Raw genomic sequence first — 18402 nt, 5'->3', positions numbered from 1 at the left:
TATAGCTCAAAGCAGCCCCAGCAACTACAGTCAGAAATAGCAGGAAGATAAAAAGGGAGAGAAATTCCCCAGCCTCCCTTAAAAAAATCACAAAATTTTGTTGTTGTCGAGTCGAGAGAAACTTTTTAAACTTTATGAAACGCTGTCTATTACTAATTCTTAATTATTTGGACCTTGTGAATAATTCGGCAATGGTAAACATTAGGTTATTTCTTATTTGTCCGTAAAAACAGGGACGCGTGTTGGTTTTTCCAAGGCCTCAGCACCCCTACTTCCGCTGTTTCCAGTATTTATGCTAAGCTAAGCTAACCAGGTGCTGCCTAAAAGCTAGGTGTTTGTCTCAGAGGCACAAGAGTGGAGTCAATCAAAACAGTGTATGTCTCAAAATGTCAAAGTATTCCTTTGAGACCACTTTAAGTTTTTTTTAAACGTTTTTATGATTTATGTTAACTGTGAACAGAAATGTTACATGTTAAGAGATACAAAGCATTTTATTGAGCGTGAAGAATCCCTTTTAAAAGTTACATCTGAAGTTTTGTTTGTTGCAATGAGCAGATCAGTTTCTCATCAAGGTAAAACACGATGTCATGAGGTTATTTGTAGTCACTGTGGTTTTAGCATTCGTGCAGGTACACAGCCCCGTGAACGTCAGCCCCCCCTCCGATCTTAACGATGGCGGTAATTATAATGGTGATGACAAACATCGGCTCCTTGTAGTTTTACTCATTTCAATTCATGCTGCTGGGTGAACAGGTCCTCGTGTGATTTTATTCTCTTCCCATCCCTCTTGCTGTAGTGTGCTGAACAACAGCTGCCCTCTCTCAGGAAGGAAATCACATGACTCCTCATGGTGGCATTCATCTCATTCCCGCTGAACACCTTCAAAAAATGGGGTTGAAAGTGCAAATTGATCATTTGACTTCTTCTTCATGTTTCTTAAATAAGCTACATTCTTGTTTATTTTGGACGTAGTCTTACATTTCACCAAGTGTATTGTGTTCAGATCTTTTGGTATACGTTTTGAGTTGAAGGGAGCTGTACAGTGATCAGTATTCCAGTATTCCAGTCTTCGGCACTTTCTACAGAGCAAACCAGACAGGTATTTTTTTCTATCGTACTGTGTCAACCTTAACCTTGTATTTCCTTTTCCTAACCCAAGACAATTTCAAGAATGATGATATAGAACTAGAATAAAGAGACAGAATAACAAAGAGATGGTGTGCCTCTTCTGTTGTAACTTAAAGGATGGCTAATGGGTGGGAAACGATACATACAATAAGATGAGATATGTTTATTGATAACTAAAATTATCGACAGGATGTAAAAGAGATAATATGTTGTGACTTCTATGTACTGTGTGGCAGAGATATCTACTGGAGTTTGCATGCTAACTGGTTAGCCCTGGCCAGTTTCGGTCCAAAGCTCCTGTAGTAGTGGTGTAAACACAGACAGTCCTGTGGTTTCCCAGCTCCCACACCGCTAGCTGCACTGCTAATTCAGCAAAATAGCTAATGGTAGCCTAATATAGCAGCAGCTGTATTTTCAACAGGTGGCCTTTCACCTTTAACATGTGTGGTTGTATCAGGCTGTGACTTTTTGTAGCACAATGTTGGATTTCTTTTGCAAATTTAAGCAGCAATATGATGCATTCATTTAATCTGTCACATGTTTAACTTTAAATAGCTTTACTTTCACTGGATAAACTACAAACCAGATATTTCATTTTATACATTAACTATTTCTAGATGCCCCTACTCCAACATATGGGCTAATATCAGGTAATCATAAATGTATCATATTTAGTGAATATATTTACCAATAATTAACAAAGAATTGCTGCAGAGACTGCCACAGACCACAAAAAAGTGTTTTTTTGTACTTTTTTTCTCTATGTATCATTATCTGTTTTATTTTAAACATAACTCCAATATCAATATCGGTGTCTCCCTCAAAAAGGGAGAAAAGGTTCACACTATACTAATGTTTTGTTGATTTAAAACAAGCAATACATATAAATGATTACAATGGTGTCCTGAAGGAAGATAACATTGGGCTAACAAAGCAGACAGAAACAGTATGATTAGCCTCAATTAGCAGCAACATATCAATATCAAAATAAACATAAAACATAACCACATATCATAGTAGAAATGAATACTTGGAACTGTGAGCAGGTATTTTAAAATACAGTAGTAATAAGATTTTTTCCAGCTCTCCTCCCTGCTTTAAAAGACTGTGAAATGGGTTGCCAAATACGTGTTGCATCCCTCTTTGTGGAGATCTAAAAAGCTCCGCCAATTTTCTTGATAAGCAAAAAGATTCACGTTTGTTTATGTTTATTTAACCATGATAAGTTAATATTACCTCTGTAGTATGTGTGTGCCCGGAAATGGGGGCAAAGCTATAAACTCAAAACAAGTTATGTATTAACTGCGGAAGTTAATGAGCAACCCCAAACTGGCAACGCGAGTGTAGCAACGTTTCCTGTTCCCCGCTCTTTCGACTCGCTCGCCATTTTAATACCGAGCCGAGCTCAGTCGAGGCAGTCAGAGTAGCAGCAAGCCAGCGACGTAAACAACAAAAACGGAGACGGTCTGAGGAAACCAGATACGGTGAGCATCGTACTCGTTTAATGTTAAATGTTTGCATCAAGTGTGCTGTTTTACGTTAGCTAACCGCGGTGCTCGTATTTTCTGAACAGTAACGTCTTTGTAGCTAAAGCTAGGTGGCTAGCTCGGTTAGCTAACCTGAGCTAGCTGATGTCGACCTCAAGGCGAGCTGCGGCCGGCAAGGATCGACCACGCCATAAAAAACGGTTTTAAGCCGTTTAAGTATCACCAAATGTCAGTAAATATCTGCCATTTAAACCAGGATGGCATTTGGTACATTTTAGACTTCAATGCAGACATTTTTTCATACGAAATTGAGGTATAATTGAGTGAATTTAGCGTTAACCGATTAGCCTACTTACCGCAGCGTGTCGCTCGTAGCTAACGTAAGCTAGCTGGCTAAAGTTGGGCCTTTACTAATGCTTTCTAATCGAGAGCACTACGGCCTTACCGATTGTAAGTCGGCTAATGTTATTGTTTTTGGTATTTTGAAATGTCTCTTAATCAACCTTTTGCTTCTGTAACTAGTTTCTGGTGCTTAGGACATATTTGCAATTATGCAAAGTGCATTTAAAATGATGTCCACACTATTAATATCGTGAAGACAAAGTATGAAAAACATCATGTTACTATCTCTAAAATGCACATGTATGGTGAAAGCAGAATCGCACTAGAAACCTCCAGCAAAACATTTTGAACATAGTTAAGTGGAAGTCTTTGTATTTGGATGTAAGTTGTACCTGCTTAGCTGGGAACTGAATGGATGAAAGTTGGGGTGGCGTTAGTTTCGGACTTTTGGAGAAATCTTAGTGGAAGTAAACTAATCCACTGAAACTTGCTTGACCAAACCTAGATTATCATGTGGTTTTGATGCAAATCATGTTTGTCACTCTCAGGCTATATTTAGGTATTGTGACCCTTCTCTGACCTCTAAGTAGTGTTTCACAACCCAAAAATCAATGTTCAGTGGTTATGAGCAAATAAAATCATATGAAATAAGCATTTTGATTCTGAAGCTCTGTCAGGAGTTGGTGCTGCACAACGTTTGCCATGTTACTGCTTTGTTCATCAGTAACAGATCTGTTACTAATTAAGCTTGGAAGCACCTCTGGCTGAAATTTACTGTTGGCTATGTGAGGTCAACATACTGACCTGCTTGATGCATCAAATTTTAAGCTATTTTTACTCCACCTTCTGGTTTAATGTTTACCAAGTCCTGTGTTTTTTCTATTTCAGCAGATTACAATGAGTGGTTGTCGCGTCTTCATCGGCCGCTTGAGCCCACATGCCAGAGAGAGAGATGTGGAGAAGTTTTTCAAGGGATATGGAAGGATTCGGGAAATCAACCTGAAGAATGGATTCGGCTTTGTGGTGAGTGTGGCAGACTGCTTTTTTTGAATTATGGGTTCTTACATGTCCTATTTTTTTGTTGTTACAACTAACAATCTTTGGTTTTGTCTCTCCTCAGGAATTTGATGACCACAGAGATGCAGATGACGCTGTGTACGAGTTGAATGGAAAGGAACTGTGCAGTGAAAGGTAAAGATCTAATCTTGGATGGCTCCTTTTGTTCTGAGTCCCTTACTCTGACACTTTCACTCTCACTGAATGGTGGGTGTAACTGAAACTGGGTGCAGTTGACGACCATCACAACAGGTTACTCTGATGCAAAACTGTTTGTTTTCGGTAACGCCTCAAACACTTAAACTAGCTTTGGTGTAGCTCTTGTAACATCTTGAATTGAGGAGCTTGCAAGCCATGTTACTCCCACCAAGCTGTAAGGACATAAATAAGTCACAGTGCTGGAATCACTCTTGATGTTCCTGCAGTGTGTTTAGTCCAATAAATATTTTGAGTCAGCCCACACACACAACAACTAGACTTCTCACCGGCCATTTTCTCACAATCAACCACAGACATTTTATATCTCACAGATATATTGTAACAATTATTTTGTAGGTCATCAAATTATTGAATCTAAGTATGTCTTGCTTCTCTTTTCAGAGTCACAATTGAGCACGCTCGCTCCAGAAGAGGAAGAGGTGGCGGTCCTGGAATGGGACGTTTTGGCGGCGGTGGTGGTGGCGGCGGCGGTGGCTATCGCCCATCTCGCAGCAGTGGATCCAGGTACCTTTGCTTAATAATACCTTTGTGTAGCCTGTTTTCACCAAATTAGTTGAAGGAAAAAAAAACAGCTATCAACTGGAATGATTGCAAACGATACAGAAAATGCAGAACAAAAAGATGCCTGACATTACTCTTCACTCTCATCAATATAAACCCGATTTTCCACCACTCAGTCAAACTCAAATATTGACACAGCTTTTAGGCTCCCAAAGTAGGTAAACATAACGGCAGTGAACATGGAGATAAACTGTCTGTGAGAATGTATTCAGGTGGATTTAACAGTCTATATTTAACACTTAAGACTTTCCAGTTTGGTTTGGATGCATTTACAGCCACAAGAGTCAAACATTTGTCCTTCCCTTATTCAAGAAAATGTTATTTAAAAATTCTCTCTCCTTTTTTTTCCCTGTTGACCGGACAGGTATGGCCCTCCTGTGCGGACCGACCATAGACTCATCGTAGAGAACCTCTCCTCACGGATTAGCTGGCAGGTAAGAGATCACTAGTCTTTCTTGTGTATCTTTCAACACAAGCTTTAAAAAAAATAATCCTGTCACACTGTTGTTACATTTCTTTTTATTTATTTATTTTTTAAATGAAGCAGCATTCGGGTCAATTTGTCTCTACTCAGATTACACAAAACATACTAAATAGTTAATTGGCAGATCACAATAGAAAGCCCCTAGTGTTTGTTTTTTTTATTTTCAATTTTTTTTAAAAATTTTGCTTCATCTACATTTTTTTTTCCAGACAAAAGCACATTACAGCTGCTGATGGGCATTCTAACCAAAAACATTTAGTTGTTTTTTAACAGCTGCTCTGATATGGTTTCCTTTATATCAGAGGTGAATGCACACCTTCCACGTAGGTGTCAGAAGTGTGTAGCGCCCTCTCCTGGTTGTTTTTTTTTCTGAATAGTGTCCATTTGGTGCCTCTCCTTACACGCAGTTGCCGCCGGTCTAAAGTCTTGGCTGGGCCCCGTAGCGGGTGAAAGTGGTCTAGCGCAGGATACGGTAGCCTTAGGAGGTCCGTAGCCACAGTCTGGAGGTTCTGTGGGCTGGCATCCCCGACTGCTGTAACCCCCCTCAAATCCACGGTCCCTACACTCTCCCGTTTGGGTCTTTTTCTGTTGCTGATGGAGCTGGGGGGGGTGTTGAGTCGGGCACACACCCCTCCCCTACTTGCTCTCTGGTGGTTCCTTACTTGTGGAGGCCGGATGCTGAGTCAAGGCCGGGGTCGTTTCTCAAGGGCTTAACACTGCATTGGTTCCCATTTGCTATTTGGACAAGTGGCTCTATGCTAATATCTTCCTGGGTATGGAGCGGTAAGTAGCATAAAACTCATGTGATTGGGTTTGTTTAGGGTCGGGTGGTGAAGGGGGTCTAGAGTTACAGTCTCAAATGGGAAGGGGGTAGTTTTACCAAGTAAACTCTGAGTCTTAAGCCAAATAAGTTTCATAGTTCATATAAAAGAAAAAACAGAAACTCTAGATCAATTTTCCTGTCCACTTATTCACAGTATTTTTGACATCCAACCACCAATAACTGTTACAGATTCATTGCATATACTTAGTCACAAAATCCAACACTGTTACGTAAAAATGCACCAAATCTTTAACCTAAAAACATAAATTCTCACTACTCAGGTACCTCATTATGGAAATGAATTCATGGAGCCAATAAATGGGAAATTATAGCTGTTAGACTTAAGGCAACACTTGTCCACTAAAAGCATTTTCAGTGGCTCTTTTGTTTACATGCCCTCCACTGAAATGGGAGCTTATCACAGAGTGACAAAAGTCAGCATTAGATAACCGAAGTTTCAGTGTGTGCTGGTGTCTTGCTGCTTGCTCACTTCTCTCCCTCCAGGTCTGAAAAGGCTCTCACTGGCGCGTGGTGTTGTGTTCTTTGTAACTAAGCCTGCATTATGCTTTGAAACAGGACCTGAAAGACCTGATGAGAAAAGCAGGTGAAGTTACCTTTGTGGACGCTCACAGACCCAACAAAAATGAAGGGTGAGTTGCTCTTCGGTTGTCAGAATTCTCAAATAGCCATTTTGTCCACTGGGTTTGGTCCTAAATTGTGCTTCTGCTTTAATACAGAGTGGTTGAGTTTGCATCTCGAAGTGACATGAAGAATGCCATTTCCAAGCTGGATGGGACCGAACTGAATGGACGCAAGCTGAAAATCTTTGAGGACAGCAGAAGGTGGGTTGTTCTTTACTGTTTTACATACACCAACAGAGTCTGATCAGATCTGTTCTTCTGTTATGCCATATGTGATGAAACTGAATAACACTAACGGGATGAAATGACCTATTTTCTTTCAGGAGTCACAGCAAGAGTCGCTCTCGTTCCCGCAGCTACTCCCGCTCCAAGAGCCGTTCCAGGAGCCGCAACCGTTCCAGGAGCCGCTCCAGGTCTGTCAGTCGCACTCCAGAGAGGAAGTCATCAGGAGGGGGCAAGGCCGCCGCCAGATCTCCCTCAAGGTCCAAGTCTCGCTCCAAGTCCCGCTCAAAGTCTCGCTCCAGGTCTCGCTCACGTTCACCTGCTCCCGCTGAGAACAAACAGTCCCGTTCCCGCTCTCGTTCTCGGTCCCGCTCTCGGTCCCGTTCACGTTCCCGCTCCGCCTCAGCAGACAGCAAACACTGAGATTGGTACACCTGTAGGCCGTAAAATAGACTGATAGTAGCTCACCATGGGCCTGAATGGTGGCTGGTGATTTTCTTTTTTTTTTTAATGAAGGGGAGATTATTGCCTTTTTACATGGGTTCCTTTTGAAATAAAAATTGGCTTTGTTTTTTGTTAGTTTGGATGTGCTTCCTTTGGAAAAAGATTTATTATTTTCTTTCAAGATTCTCAAGATTAATACACTTCCCTCTTTTAAATCCCCCTTCATATTTTGATGAAATGCCGCGTGACAAAACATTTTGATCGGTGATCGTTGTCACAGCCCTGCAGCCTCTCCCAGCTGTCTACCATGTCATGACTCCATCCACTCCTCTATGCTTCGCCTGAGTGTTGAGAGCAGTTCAAGGTTAGGTGGGAATAAGTTTTAATTCCCACAAATGTTCAGTGTGTTTTTGTTTGTAATGCGAGCTCCTGGCATTGCCGTGAAACTGTGATTCTGCTTCTGATGTGGCACCGTAAAAGGTGAAAACTACACGTGTTGCATTCGCTGCCCTGATATGTGAACATACAAATGCAAGCATCTCAGTCGGTGGTTTATATCAGCTTTCTTGTGTAATGATGTTGGAATCTGGCATTAATTCGACTGGCTCTTTATTTTAAACACTGCTGTAGGACCTTGTCTCGTGTTAGTGATTTATTTTCTCTTCGTGTTTGCGTACTTGATCTCCAGCCATGGCCTGTGGTGTTGAGTGTCTGAACACAAATGGAAGAAATGTCTCTAAGTTTATTGATTTGATACTAATAAAACACTCACTGCATATTGTCATTTAATTTTTTTGTAATGTCAAGAAAGAATGGTGACTTTTTTTTTTTTTAATATGTTGTGAATGTGGGTTGAGACTCTACATATTTGATTAAAGTCTGCAGTTTAACCGAATAAAGCTTTCACAAACTGTTAAATCTGGTTTTGTGTAATTAATTCTGTCCTGCGATCGCTACAGCACGGATGTTAAACTCCTGAGAAAAAAACACAAATTCAGATTAAATTGTGACAAATATTTTTCATTTAACAGAACTGTGTTTTTACGTAAGCTGTCAAAATGGTGTTAAATTTCATAAAATATAATATGGTTTCTGTAGCTTTGGTCTACAGGATTATTCACACATATTATATTTAAAGCCAGATGATTGATTAAAATATTGAGCGGATATGACAGGCAGACAACTATATGGCACAAAGCGAAATTGTCCCATCAAAACTGAATGGAGACTAGAATATGAAACATGGCATGGCAGGATATGAAAACAGTGAGTTATACCTGATGTGAAGAGATGATAAGGTTTAATATTTGCATGCATATGACTGGTGAGAGCTTTTTGATATTCTGAAATGTCTCCATTCATCACCATGTAAGCAGTAGTCGATAGTGTACGTGTGATTCAACTGGTCTCAAGTACTACAACTCTAAAAACAGGCACAGTGTTGTAAAGTAACACTTCAAGTTGTTTATTACTCCAGCTGGTCAAGAGGTTACCACTTTAAATAGTACAAGAGGAGTGGCCATTGATAAAACAGCACTCACAGATAAGCTGCCCTGTGGATTACTATGATTACAGTTTATCTATTAGCACATACTAATCCTTAAAGTGACCAAGTCCTCTCCACACAGCCAGTGAACACTGTGCTGTGGAACATTTCATCCCACACAAAGCCAAAGTCAAACAAGATTGTTTGCAGGCTCCTTTAAAAAGACGGTTAATGATATAAAGGTTGAGATCTGGAGAGCAGAAGGGTCACTGAGGTCTTTCCAGCATGTTCACCTTCGACCACGTGGTGGCAGCACCTGCGTATAGTAAAATGACATCACACTAGATTAACGAGATTAAAGAGAAGACATGGCAGTGATCAGTATCCAGTATGATGCAATTATTATGATATATTATAAAAGATATTTGAATTCAAAAAATGGTGTATAAGATCTGTGACGTGCTCACATATGTAGGACAGGTGTGAAAGTAAAAAATATAAAATAATGAGTGATTAAAAAGATTCAATCTGCAGAACAACGCACGAGAAAGTCCTCCTCTGACTCTCTTCTGAGGATTTTTTTTTTTTTTTTTTACCTTTTACAGCACTGTGACACGTAAAGCTGGTTCAGTTTGTGTCTCTGCAGGGACGATTTGGGGAATCGATCTGGCGACACGGATCCGCCCAGACCTGCACCAGCTGCACCTGCAGCCTGAACGCAGCGCGGAGAGACCTTCAATGACGTTTTTCCTGGGAGAGGGAAAAAAAAAAATAAAAATAAAAATACGGAGGGTGATTAATGCCACAAGAGGAGCCAGCAGAAGAGGACTGAGAGGAAATGAAACTGTAGTGCCAAGGTCAGGAAAAAAACCAAAACAAAAATCTGTTCTAGTTCCTCGTTATAATCGGTTCTTTTTCTGACGTGTTTATTCCGATAAATGGGCCGCTGTTGTTCTGCAACCCATAATAACTCTGAGGGTAAGTCTGGGGCAGAGCACAGAGCACCTGGAGGAATAAACACCCAGAGTCGAGGAGAGCACCGAGTTTGATTCGTCTTCTTCTCTCAAACTCAATTCTGTCTCGTCTACTGAACAGACGAGAAATATACTTTATTTTATGGAAAAAGAAAAGACACTGCTGGCTTTGGTCGGAGGCTGAGTTAATGTTAAACTGCTCGCCATGTTACAGCTAATGTATAACAAGGGTTTCTGTCTGTTTTGGGCAAGTGACACAAACGATCCAGCGGTCAAACTCATGCTGATAACACACGATGAATGGACGCCATCTTCTTATCGGATAAGCAGGACATCAAAATAAAACTTTGGGGTAATTCTGTCAGGTGATAAACAGCCAGACAGGAGACGGTCAGCAGAATAAAAAAATTTAAAAGGGGACCATGATGAAGGTGAGGGTGAAGACAGGTGCGCTTGTGCTTTAATTTGGAGTCCCTGAAATGATGGCTGTGATTATTTAGCCTTGAATTCCATCATCAAGTTATTTTTTTTTAACCCCTGTCACATGCAGCACCATAATGCTGTCTTGCCTCTCCTCCTCCCCCGCCCTCTCCTCCTGTGTGGCACTAATCCCTCCTCATACACTCTGAGCAGCGTGGTAGGCACAACAAGCTCCGCGGTCGCTCCGTTCACTCCTGCGCGGCTCTCCCACTGCAGTTCCTCCGCGGCGCGCACGAACCCGCACCGACCTGCCCGGCCCCGACGAGGACGGAGAAATGAGCTCGTCCTGCGCCGTCCACATCGCACTGACGTGAGCGTGTCACGGCTCAACTACTCCACGGACACACACACACAAGAACACACACACATAGAAGACCTTCACTGTTTTTTTTTTTTGTTTTTTTTTTTTACAAACCCCTGCAGCTCGGTGTCGGACAGTCCCACCCGCAGCCCGGACCATGGCGGAGAGAAGTGGCCGGCTGAGCTTCCCCGGGAGCGGGGCTCTCAACAGACCCGTGCCCATGAACCTGTTCGCGACGTGGGAGATAGATGGATCCTCCCCGAACTGCATCCCGAGGTAAGGCTGAGCGTGCATGTCGTCCGGGTGTCCTTTAAACTTTAAATCCGGCGGCTCCCAATGCGCCACTCACCATCCGTCCGGCTGATGCAGCTGCACCACCGGCTCCTGGTATCATTATGCCAACTGGATGCCCATGCAGGCCCTGTGATGCTCATCCGGCCATCTGCATCGAACAAACTGGGTGAACTCCTCTATGGCACCGTTTGGCAGCAGACAAACCCTCCAGCTCCATCCTCAGCCGGGGCTGGAGTGAGGCTGTCAAGGTGTTTCTCCTGCAGGTGTGGGGAGCCTGTAATGCTCATAATCATCCCCTCAGCCATCAGGACAGATAACCAGCTTTGTGCCAGATCTCTGAGCCAGGCTGCACCATGGAGACCATTTGGCTCCAGTGACCCCTGGAGACTCAGGGGCCGTGTTAAAAAGCCCCCCAATGCCAGATTCTCATTCACTGCTCAGGACAGGTTTCTATTAATAGACTCTTTGGGTTAATTTGAGGAGACAGTCCCAAGTCCCCAGTCTCTGCTGCTTCTTTTTACCGGATTGTGCATTTATATGACACTGTGTTCGTCAGTGTCATGGAGATCTGGCTGCTAGGAAGTCCATGCACAGGCTGCAACTGCAGATTGTTTTCAGTTATATTGATTGTTTAGTCTTAGTTAAGCTCAAAGTAATATCTATCTATCTATCTATCTATCTATCTATCTATCTATCTATCTATCTATCTATCTATCTAAATGCAAGTGTAGGGAGGTGGAGAGAGATTCTGTGACCTTAACTTTTAAATAAATGTGCTGAAAGAACAACGATCATTAACTAGTGCAAAGGCAACAAGATGAGCTCATAAACAAACGACGCACGTCTCATTTTTGCACGCCATAATCATATGTGTGTTATTGACATGATATAAATACATGACCACAGCTTCCTGTCAATCGACTCACCGTTCAGCTCATCAGCTGATTCATCTAACCTCTAAACTGCATGTCAAAGTGATCAGCATCAGAGACACCTGGGCGGTTCAATCAGGAGATGAAGACCTCGTTAGTTAATGAAATGATCACTTATGACGTCCTCACAGATCTCCGGTGGCTCCTACTGAAGCTGAAGTCAATTAAGATGTCAGTTAATCAGCAACTATTTAGATAAGCGATTATAAAATATCACATATTTTCAGGTTACAGCCTCTAAAATGTGATGATTCCCAGATTCCTTGTTCTTTTATAGAGATATGTTGAATATCTTTGGGTTTTGGAACAAAGTCCTCATGTTTAATGTAAACACTTGATGAATTAGTTGAGAAGGGTTGTGTCATTTTAAATCTTGCTTGCTCTAGAGATGAATGAATGAATGAATGAATGAGGCTTCTTCACCATGTGGGGTTAAGGCAGAAGTTGATACGAGCCGTTGCGTTGCCATAAATCAGACATTAATATGTTTTGACTGGAGAGATTTGATCTTTTGAAGAGAAAACAAAACTGTGGTGAGTGTTTTTAAGCATCAGTGTGCAGGCGTTACCGTCTTCATCTCAGCTGATGGGAGCGTATATGTGTGTGTGTGTGTGTGTGTGTGTGTGTGTGTGTGTGTGTGTGTGAGTGTTGTTATTTGATTGTTTTTCTTAATTTCAAGCTGATGACCGTCTCTCCTCAGCCCCTCTTGATCCTCTTAACTTAATACCTTCAGTGCGTATTACATCGCGTGGCTTTTAGCTGAAATAAGACTAATTCATTTCCAGGAATAGCATAGCTGTGATGCTGTTCAGCTGAGCGGACAAGCAGATAAAAAAGGGTTCCCATAACTAAAAAAAAAACAAAACAAAACAGTTGTGGGTTCAATCTCCTCGCGACCCCCGAACAGTGCAGGTCGTCACATGAAGCTGCTCGACTGAGAACGTCTACTGTGTTTAATGGGCCAGATTCCTGAATGGAGGCTCGCTTGCTGCCAGTCAAGATCTCTGCAGCTCTGTATTGACCCGCGTCCATCAGAGTGCAGACAGGAGGAACTCGGCTTGTTAACCAGATGTCAAATCAACCGCCCCCCTTCGGTAATATCAACCCCTGGAGGTGGCTGAACAAAACGGACGGCTGTCGCTCCTCAGAGGTCAATTTGTACGTTTCTGTTAACATCTTCTCTTAAAGGTTCCCCCGTGGAGTTTCTGACCTCTGGTAGAGCTCCAGTTCACTTTCAGTTTTGGATGTGAGCAACACCAGAATTGAAGAGGCTTTGCAAATGTTTCATGAGGAAGGAAATGCTGTCGACACCAGACGCTAAACCTCAGTGTTGAAAACAGCCACAAGGACAAAACCTCAGTGTGTGTCAGTGAGAATGTAAACTTGTTTGTTTACAAGAAAAGTCCACAGGGTTCCACTTCTTTTACATATTTAACTTATTCTTCAATCAAAATAGTAAGAAAACTAGAGAGAGAGACCCGGGAATAAAGAGGAGATGCGCGGGAGGATCCTTTTCCTTTTCTTGCCGATTTCAGCAAAAAAAACCCTTGAAAATTGTGCACGGTCAGGATTTTTTGCACATTTAATTTACTTTAAAATCTGTTTAAAGTCAATGATTCACTCACCAGCTCCCACAGCCAAGTGGATACTCACCAAAAACAGGTCACCCTCAACATGCTGATTCTTTAGTTTGTTAAGGAACATGTTAGAAAATGAGGTGTTTTTGGTGCCAGCTGCAGCCCTGAGACACAAGTGCTGTTATGGAATAGTTGGGAAATAGTTATTCCTTTGCTTGCCAAGAAATATGTGAGAAGATCAATACCACCGTTTGATTTTTAATTATGAAGCTGCAACTGGGAGCCTTTAATCCTAACTCAAGGTGAAGAATTTGTTCGACTCACAAGGCCTCGCAAAACTTGAATTTTTAAGTGCTTTTGATGGTGCTTTTGTCATTTAGTTCTGCAAGGGCTGCGTTCAAAGACAAGCGAGACCTGAAGGAGACATATTCTGCTCATTATCAGTTTGATCATTTAATTAAGGCTTTAAAAAAAACATCAGTTTTCTCTGATGTCCAGCGCTGCAGCAGTGTAACCCCCCCGTCTGAAACGCAGCCGTCTCTTTAAGTCCCGCCCCCTCCAAATACCCAGCCTGCTCTGATTGGTCAGCCCACACACGCCTGTGCCAGCTCTGCTAACAACAACAGAGCAGCTGCTAGGCGTAGATTATGTGACATGGTGATGTAGTGTGATGTCACAAAGTCACTGAAATAAAGGTGTGACTTCTGATGAGGCATTTGAGGTGCATTGATTTCTGTGGGAGAGAGGAGCTCCTGTTGATGTGGACTTTGAGCTTTTTTAATACGCAAGACGTTTTACATGCACAGGAACATTTAAAACACATTGAGGGAAAGGAAATAAACTGAACAAGCATGATAGGTTTTCCTTTCAGCTGGATAGTGGAGGCACAAATGAGTCTGAGTGGATAAAAATGGGAAGAAATGAAGTAATATGTACCAGGTTGGAAGTGCAGGGGCTACATAACATGTTCCCATCCCTGTGGTGATCCATGTTTTGACCTAAACATGACTCTGAGAGCATTCTGATTTGTTGCCAAAACACAGGTTTATATGTGATCCATGCTGCATACAGGATAAAGGGTTTGTGTCTTAATCCCTTCACCTCGCAGGGGTTCGTCACCGTTTTAACGCTCAGTCAGACTACTGCACACCACGAGGAGCCAAGTAGTAGTAAATTGGAGTCGGTCGACTTTGTTCTTACCCTGATTTTATCAATTTATCCCGTAATTTCTTCATGCCTCCATAAATCCCTCTCGCCGTGGTTTGGAGGTCTCTGAAGCCCAGGGCTATTAGGCTGGGAGGCTTATAGAAGTGCTGCCTCGGCACGGATCTCACGTTCTCCAGATTTCACTTCAGGACACGTGCTGCTCCACGCTGAGATGCTTAATGATCACCTATCATACTTAAGGGAGGGACCTCAATCACCTATCTTAGAGGGTGGTGGAAGGATAATTGCCTGTGGTCTGGACAGCCAGATGTCCGAGTGGACTGGCTGTGAATGTAAATGTTGTCATGTTCACCGTTTTATGAGGCAGAACAGACAGTTTATGAGGATCTGGTCTGCTGCTGCTCGTAATGTTGTGTCAGGATATGAAGAAGGTGAAGGGTACGTCGAGGGTTGTCTTTATTAAACTCCTCGGCAGCCTCCGAAAGTGCCTGTGTGACATCCTGAATGTGAAATGCACTTTTATGTTCTGTCACCTCATCGTGAGAGGCATTTGAATGAGCACCGAGGGCGGCTTTTCATCACCCTGAATGCGTTCCAGTAATTGCGTGCTTATTCCTGAAGATGGACGTGTCTAAGAGCCACTTCAGCCGCTCAATCCGCTGGCGACGTCGCCACCGAAGCCTCTCTGCTCTTAAGAGCCAAGGTCAAGACGCTGTGTCTCATCTTGGTATTTCTGAAGTGGGCATCAGTTGCATTTTCTGCGCATCAGCCCACAGGCGTGAGGCTAAGTGCTGCGAGAGACGGGGCCAATCTCCGAGACAGAGCCGGGATTGAAGCGGGCCCTCGAGTGGCAGCTGGACCCAGTAGACTGTCATATTTGGGCCTGTTGGAGGCGAGAGTGCTGAGATGTCGCTTTGAGCGGCGACGAGACACTTGCTCTTTTGTCCCCCGGCTGCCTGGGATGCTCACACTGCGGGAATTTAGAGTAGGATGAATGAGAGGCAGTTGAAGCCTCTCATTGTTTTATGTTCCCCTTCTTGTTCTTGTTGTCCTGCACTCAGTGCCTGTTCTGTACCAATGTTTGGGAGTTTAGATAAGACGGGAGACTCTACAACCGCGTCAGCAGCTCTGTGAGGCTGAACTTGGTGGCGCTTTGAGCTAAATGCTAACAACCAGCATGCTAATGTGCAGATGGTGTGATGTTTACCATGTTCATCAGTTTAGTTTAATCTGCCAGTATGCTAACAGTTGCCAATTAGTACAGCTGAGGCTGAATGTCTTTCGTCTTGAAGATAAACACCAAATATTTGGCCAAATTAAAGCATGAGGAAGAGTTGAGGGATCAAAAAAGTTATTGACATGTCATCCTGAGGGCAGTGCTACACCAGACTGAATGGTAATGTGTTTAACGGTGGCTGAACGTCTTTGTCAAAACCACAAATGTCAAACACTGTGACGCCGGGGGAAAAAAATCAGGGAATCACCAAAGTCGTCATCTGCGAACCATGAATCCATCTCGCAAGTTTCAAGTTATTTCCCTGGATAACTGAGAGGTCTGACCTGATGGTAGTACAAAATGAAAAGGTTCAAGGATCACCAGTTTTTCCTCCAGACTAAAACTCACCTCATTAAGGTGCGAAGGTTACGAGTTACGAAAAGAGGGACGTGTGGCAGAAAGTGAGGGTGGAACGGACACATTTTGAAAACAAATATATTGATTAATGCACATTTAATTGAAGAAAAAACTGCATTTTGAATGCTGCTGACACAGTCCAGCCAGGGCTTGCTGCTTCTTAAGGATGAAACAACAATAAAAATATGAATCAGTCCCTGCGGTAGCAAGCGTTACATTTTACTGAGCCGTTCCCTGCTTGATATCTCACCAGTAAGCTGTTCTTATCGTGTGTCGGGTTCAGCTGGATGCCATTTAGTCTGTTCTCTGTCACCCCAAGGTCTATTTAGACTAAAAGACCCACTGAAGAGGATGTCGTGCCCCCAGACTGAACGTTCACAGCGACATATGAATCGGCCGTGGTTGGTTCGGCTCGGCTGCATCAGAGCTGACATTTCTTTTCCAAGAAGCGAACGTGCTGAAATGTCATCCTCCACTCTGTATCTCAAGTGGCACATGCGCTCATCCCATTTTCCAATTAGCGTGAATTTAATTAGGGGAAGGTATGCTAATGAAATGACAGCGCCGTGGATCCATGTAGAATATTGCGTGATAATGTAGTTTGGGCTCAGGAGCCTGAAGGTATTTTAACGCCTGTCTCTTAATTTTCCGTCAGTTTTCATAACTTTCATTCACCCAAACAAGATAAACTCCTCTCCTATGCCGCCTTGCTGTTTCTTAATAAGTGCCTGAATGCATGAACAGACCGAGTTAAACCAGGCTATTTATGGTAATCTGGTGTTTACGTCTAGACTTTGTCTGCTTGATAATGTCCATCAGACAGCTTCAGGCCGTGACTTTTGAACGGAGTCCCTGTCATGGCCTTGTCCCTTCCTGCAGCTCGTGTCGACTGGCTATATTCAATTCAAATATTATTTTCAGGTTCTTCTGGTTTTTGTGGACGCGTAACATGTCCCTAAACTCATTGTTTATGTCATTGCAAGAGGAAGTGCATTCAGACAGGCAGCTGAGCAGATATTATCAACGCTGGTTCCCTAAAATCAAATGTATTCTGCAGGGAACACAAAAAGCAGGCAGCCAGGCGTGACGCCGGGGCGAGCACTGAGGCATGAGGGAAAAGTCAGCTGGAGGCAAAATTGATCCGCCTGCAGAGTCACAGGGCATCTCAGATGTGTGTGTGTGTGTGTGTGTGTGTGTGTGTGTGTGAGGAGGCGACTGCCCTTTCCCGTCCTGCCCCGTCTGTCCTCCAGGACGTGCTGCATCAGCAAGATGGAGGAGGCTGGATATCTTACATAAGGCCCACTGACTTAACACTTCAAAGAAGACGGCAGTGAGAAATCTGTATGAAAAAACGAGCGTAAAAGTCAAAAGTGGTGATGAAGTTTTTTGATGGCAGTGTCGATCGAGTGCTCCACAACTTAAGCTGAAACATGTCACCTCCTGGACGGAGTGCTGGGAAATTTGGTGCAGACATTCGAGATCCTTTGACTTTTCCTCCTGCTGCACCACCAGCAGTTCAGAGTTTTCACATATGAAAATATCTTAACATTTGCGTGTGTTGATGCAAACCTTCATGCAGACATTCAATAATTCATTTTGACTGTTTTCATTTCTATTTTGGTACAATTTTATAGTTTTCTGGTATCTCAATTTTCTTTTCTTTTCATTCTTTTCATTCATCAAATAAAAAAAAAAGAAATTGATTCATAATGACAGTCTTTCTTTGTTGCACTAACAAGCTTTTTCCATTGATTTCCGTTGCGTCTTCATTGGTGAATGTGTTTGCTCAGATGTGTTGCACTGTCAACAATAACTGCTGATGTAACCACAGGTGTGCTGTGTAGTTATCATGATGTCCTTCTGTTTGAATACAACCTAAATCCACAAATCTCATTTCTGCTAATAGATCAACTCCATTTCTAAAGACACTTCATGTGAATCTGGGTTTCTCTGTGATTGTCGGCTGCGGGAGGCGTCCTTATTTTTCACAAATGTCGCTCAAAATTATTGAAATCTCTCCGTGATTACGCGGGCCATCCGGGGGACCTGTTCACCGGCTCACATGTTCCAGCACTTTTCGGGGAGGTAATGCAGTAAAAAATGAGGTTAACGGGCTGAAAAGGCAGAGCGATCTGTCAAAACTTCGTGCCA

General features: G+C 42.8%; 2 protein-coding genes across 7 annotated transcripts in view; both read left to right on the top strand.

Moving 5' to 3' along the window:
- Window positions 1-2467: 2467 nt before the first annotated feature.
- srsf5a (serine and arginine rich splicing factor 5a) lies at window positions 2468-8183 on the top strand. Of its 3 annotated transcripts, none has more exons than XM_037125572.1 (8): window positions 2468-2612; window positions 3846-3980; window positions 4078-4148; window positions 4614-4736; window positions 5158-5227; window positions 6677-6750; window positions 6838-6942; window positions 7065-8183. In XM_037125572.1, exons 2-8 carry the CDS (start codon window positions 3855-3857, stop codon window positions 7384-7386), a joined length of 891 nt encoding a protein of 296 aa, XP_036981467.1. In that variant the 5' UTR covers window positions 2468-2612; window positions 3846-3854; the 3' UTR covers window positions 7387-8183. The 3 variants fall into 3 exon arrangements, with proteins under 3 accessions (XP_036981467.1, XP_036981465.1, XP_036981466.1); XM_037125570.1 differs by having other exon boundaries at window positions 2469-2612; window positions 5149-5227; XM_037125571.1 differs by having other exon boundaries at window positions 2478-2612; window positions 3849-3980; window positions 5149-5227.
- Window positions 8184-10565: 2382 nt separating this feature from the next.
- pacs2 (phosphofurin acidic cluster sorting protein 2) overlaps window positions 10566-18402 on the top strand; it is a 49849-nt gene continuing 42012 nt past the window's right edge. For 3 of the 4 annotated variants that reach the window (XM_037125566.1, XM_037125564.1, XM_037125563.1), the window contains exon 1: window positions 10771-10924. In XM_037125566.1, coding sequence (XP_036981461.1) covers window positions 10806-10924 — 119 coding nt within the window. In that variant the 5' untranslated portion in view covers window positions 10771-10805. Of the gene's footprint in view, window positions 10658-10770; window positions 10925-18402 lie in introns of those variants that run through there. The other variant, XM_037125562.1, reaches the window with a different exon arrangement.

The sequence above is a fragment of the Acanthopagrus latus genome, chromosome 16 (genome assembly GCF_904848185.1).
Source record: "Acanthopagrus latus isolate v.2019 chromosome 16, fAcaLat1.1, whole genome shotgun sequence".
NCBI classification, from domain to species: Eukaryota; Metazoa; Chordata; class Actinopteri; order Spariformes; family Sparidae; genus Acanthopagrus; species Acanthopagrus latus.
This window is presented reverse-complemented; position numbering and strand designations above follow the sequence as displayed.

What these genes read in the sequence shown, in the direction of transcription:
- srsf5a (XM_037125570.1), top strand. Translation starts at nt 3,855, where the DNA reads ATGAGTGGTTGTCGCGTCTTCATCGGCCGCTTGAGCCCACATGCCAGA. An exon ending in AAGGAACTGTGCAGTGAAAG is followed by an intron (nt 4,149 to 4,613) that starts GTAAAGATCTAA and finishes TTCTCTTTTCAG; the next exon opens with AGTCACAATTGAGCACGCTC. An exon ending in TCTCGCAGCAGTGGATCCAG is followed by an intron (nt 4,737 to 5,148) that starts GTACCTTTGCTT and finishes TTTTCCCTGTTG; the next exon opens with ACCGGACAGGTATGGCCCTC.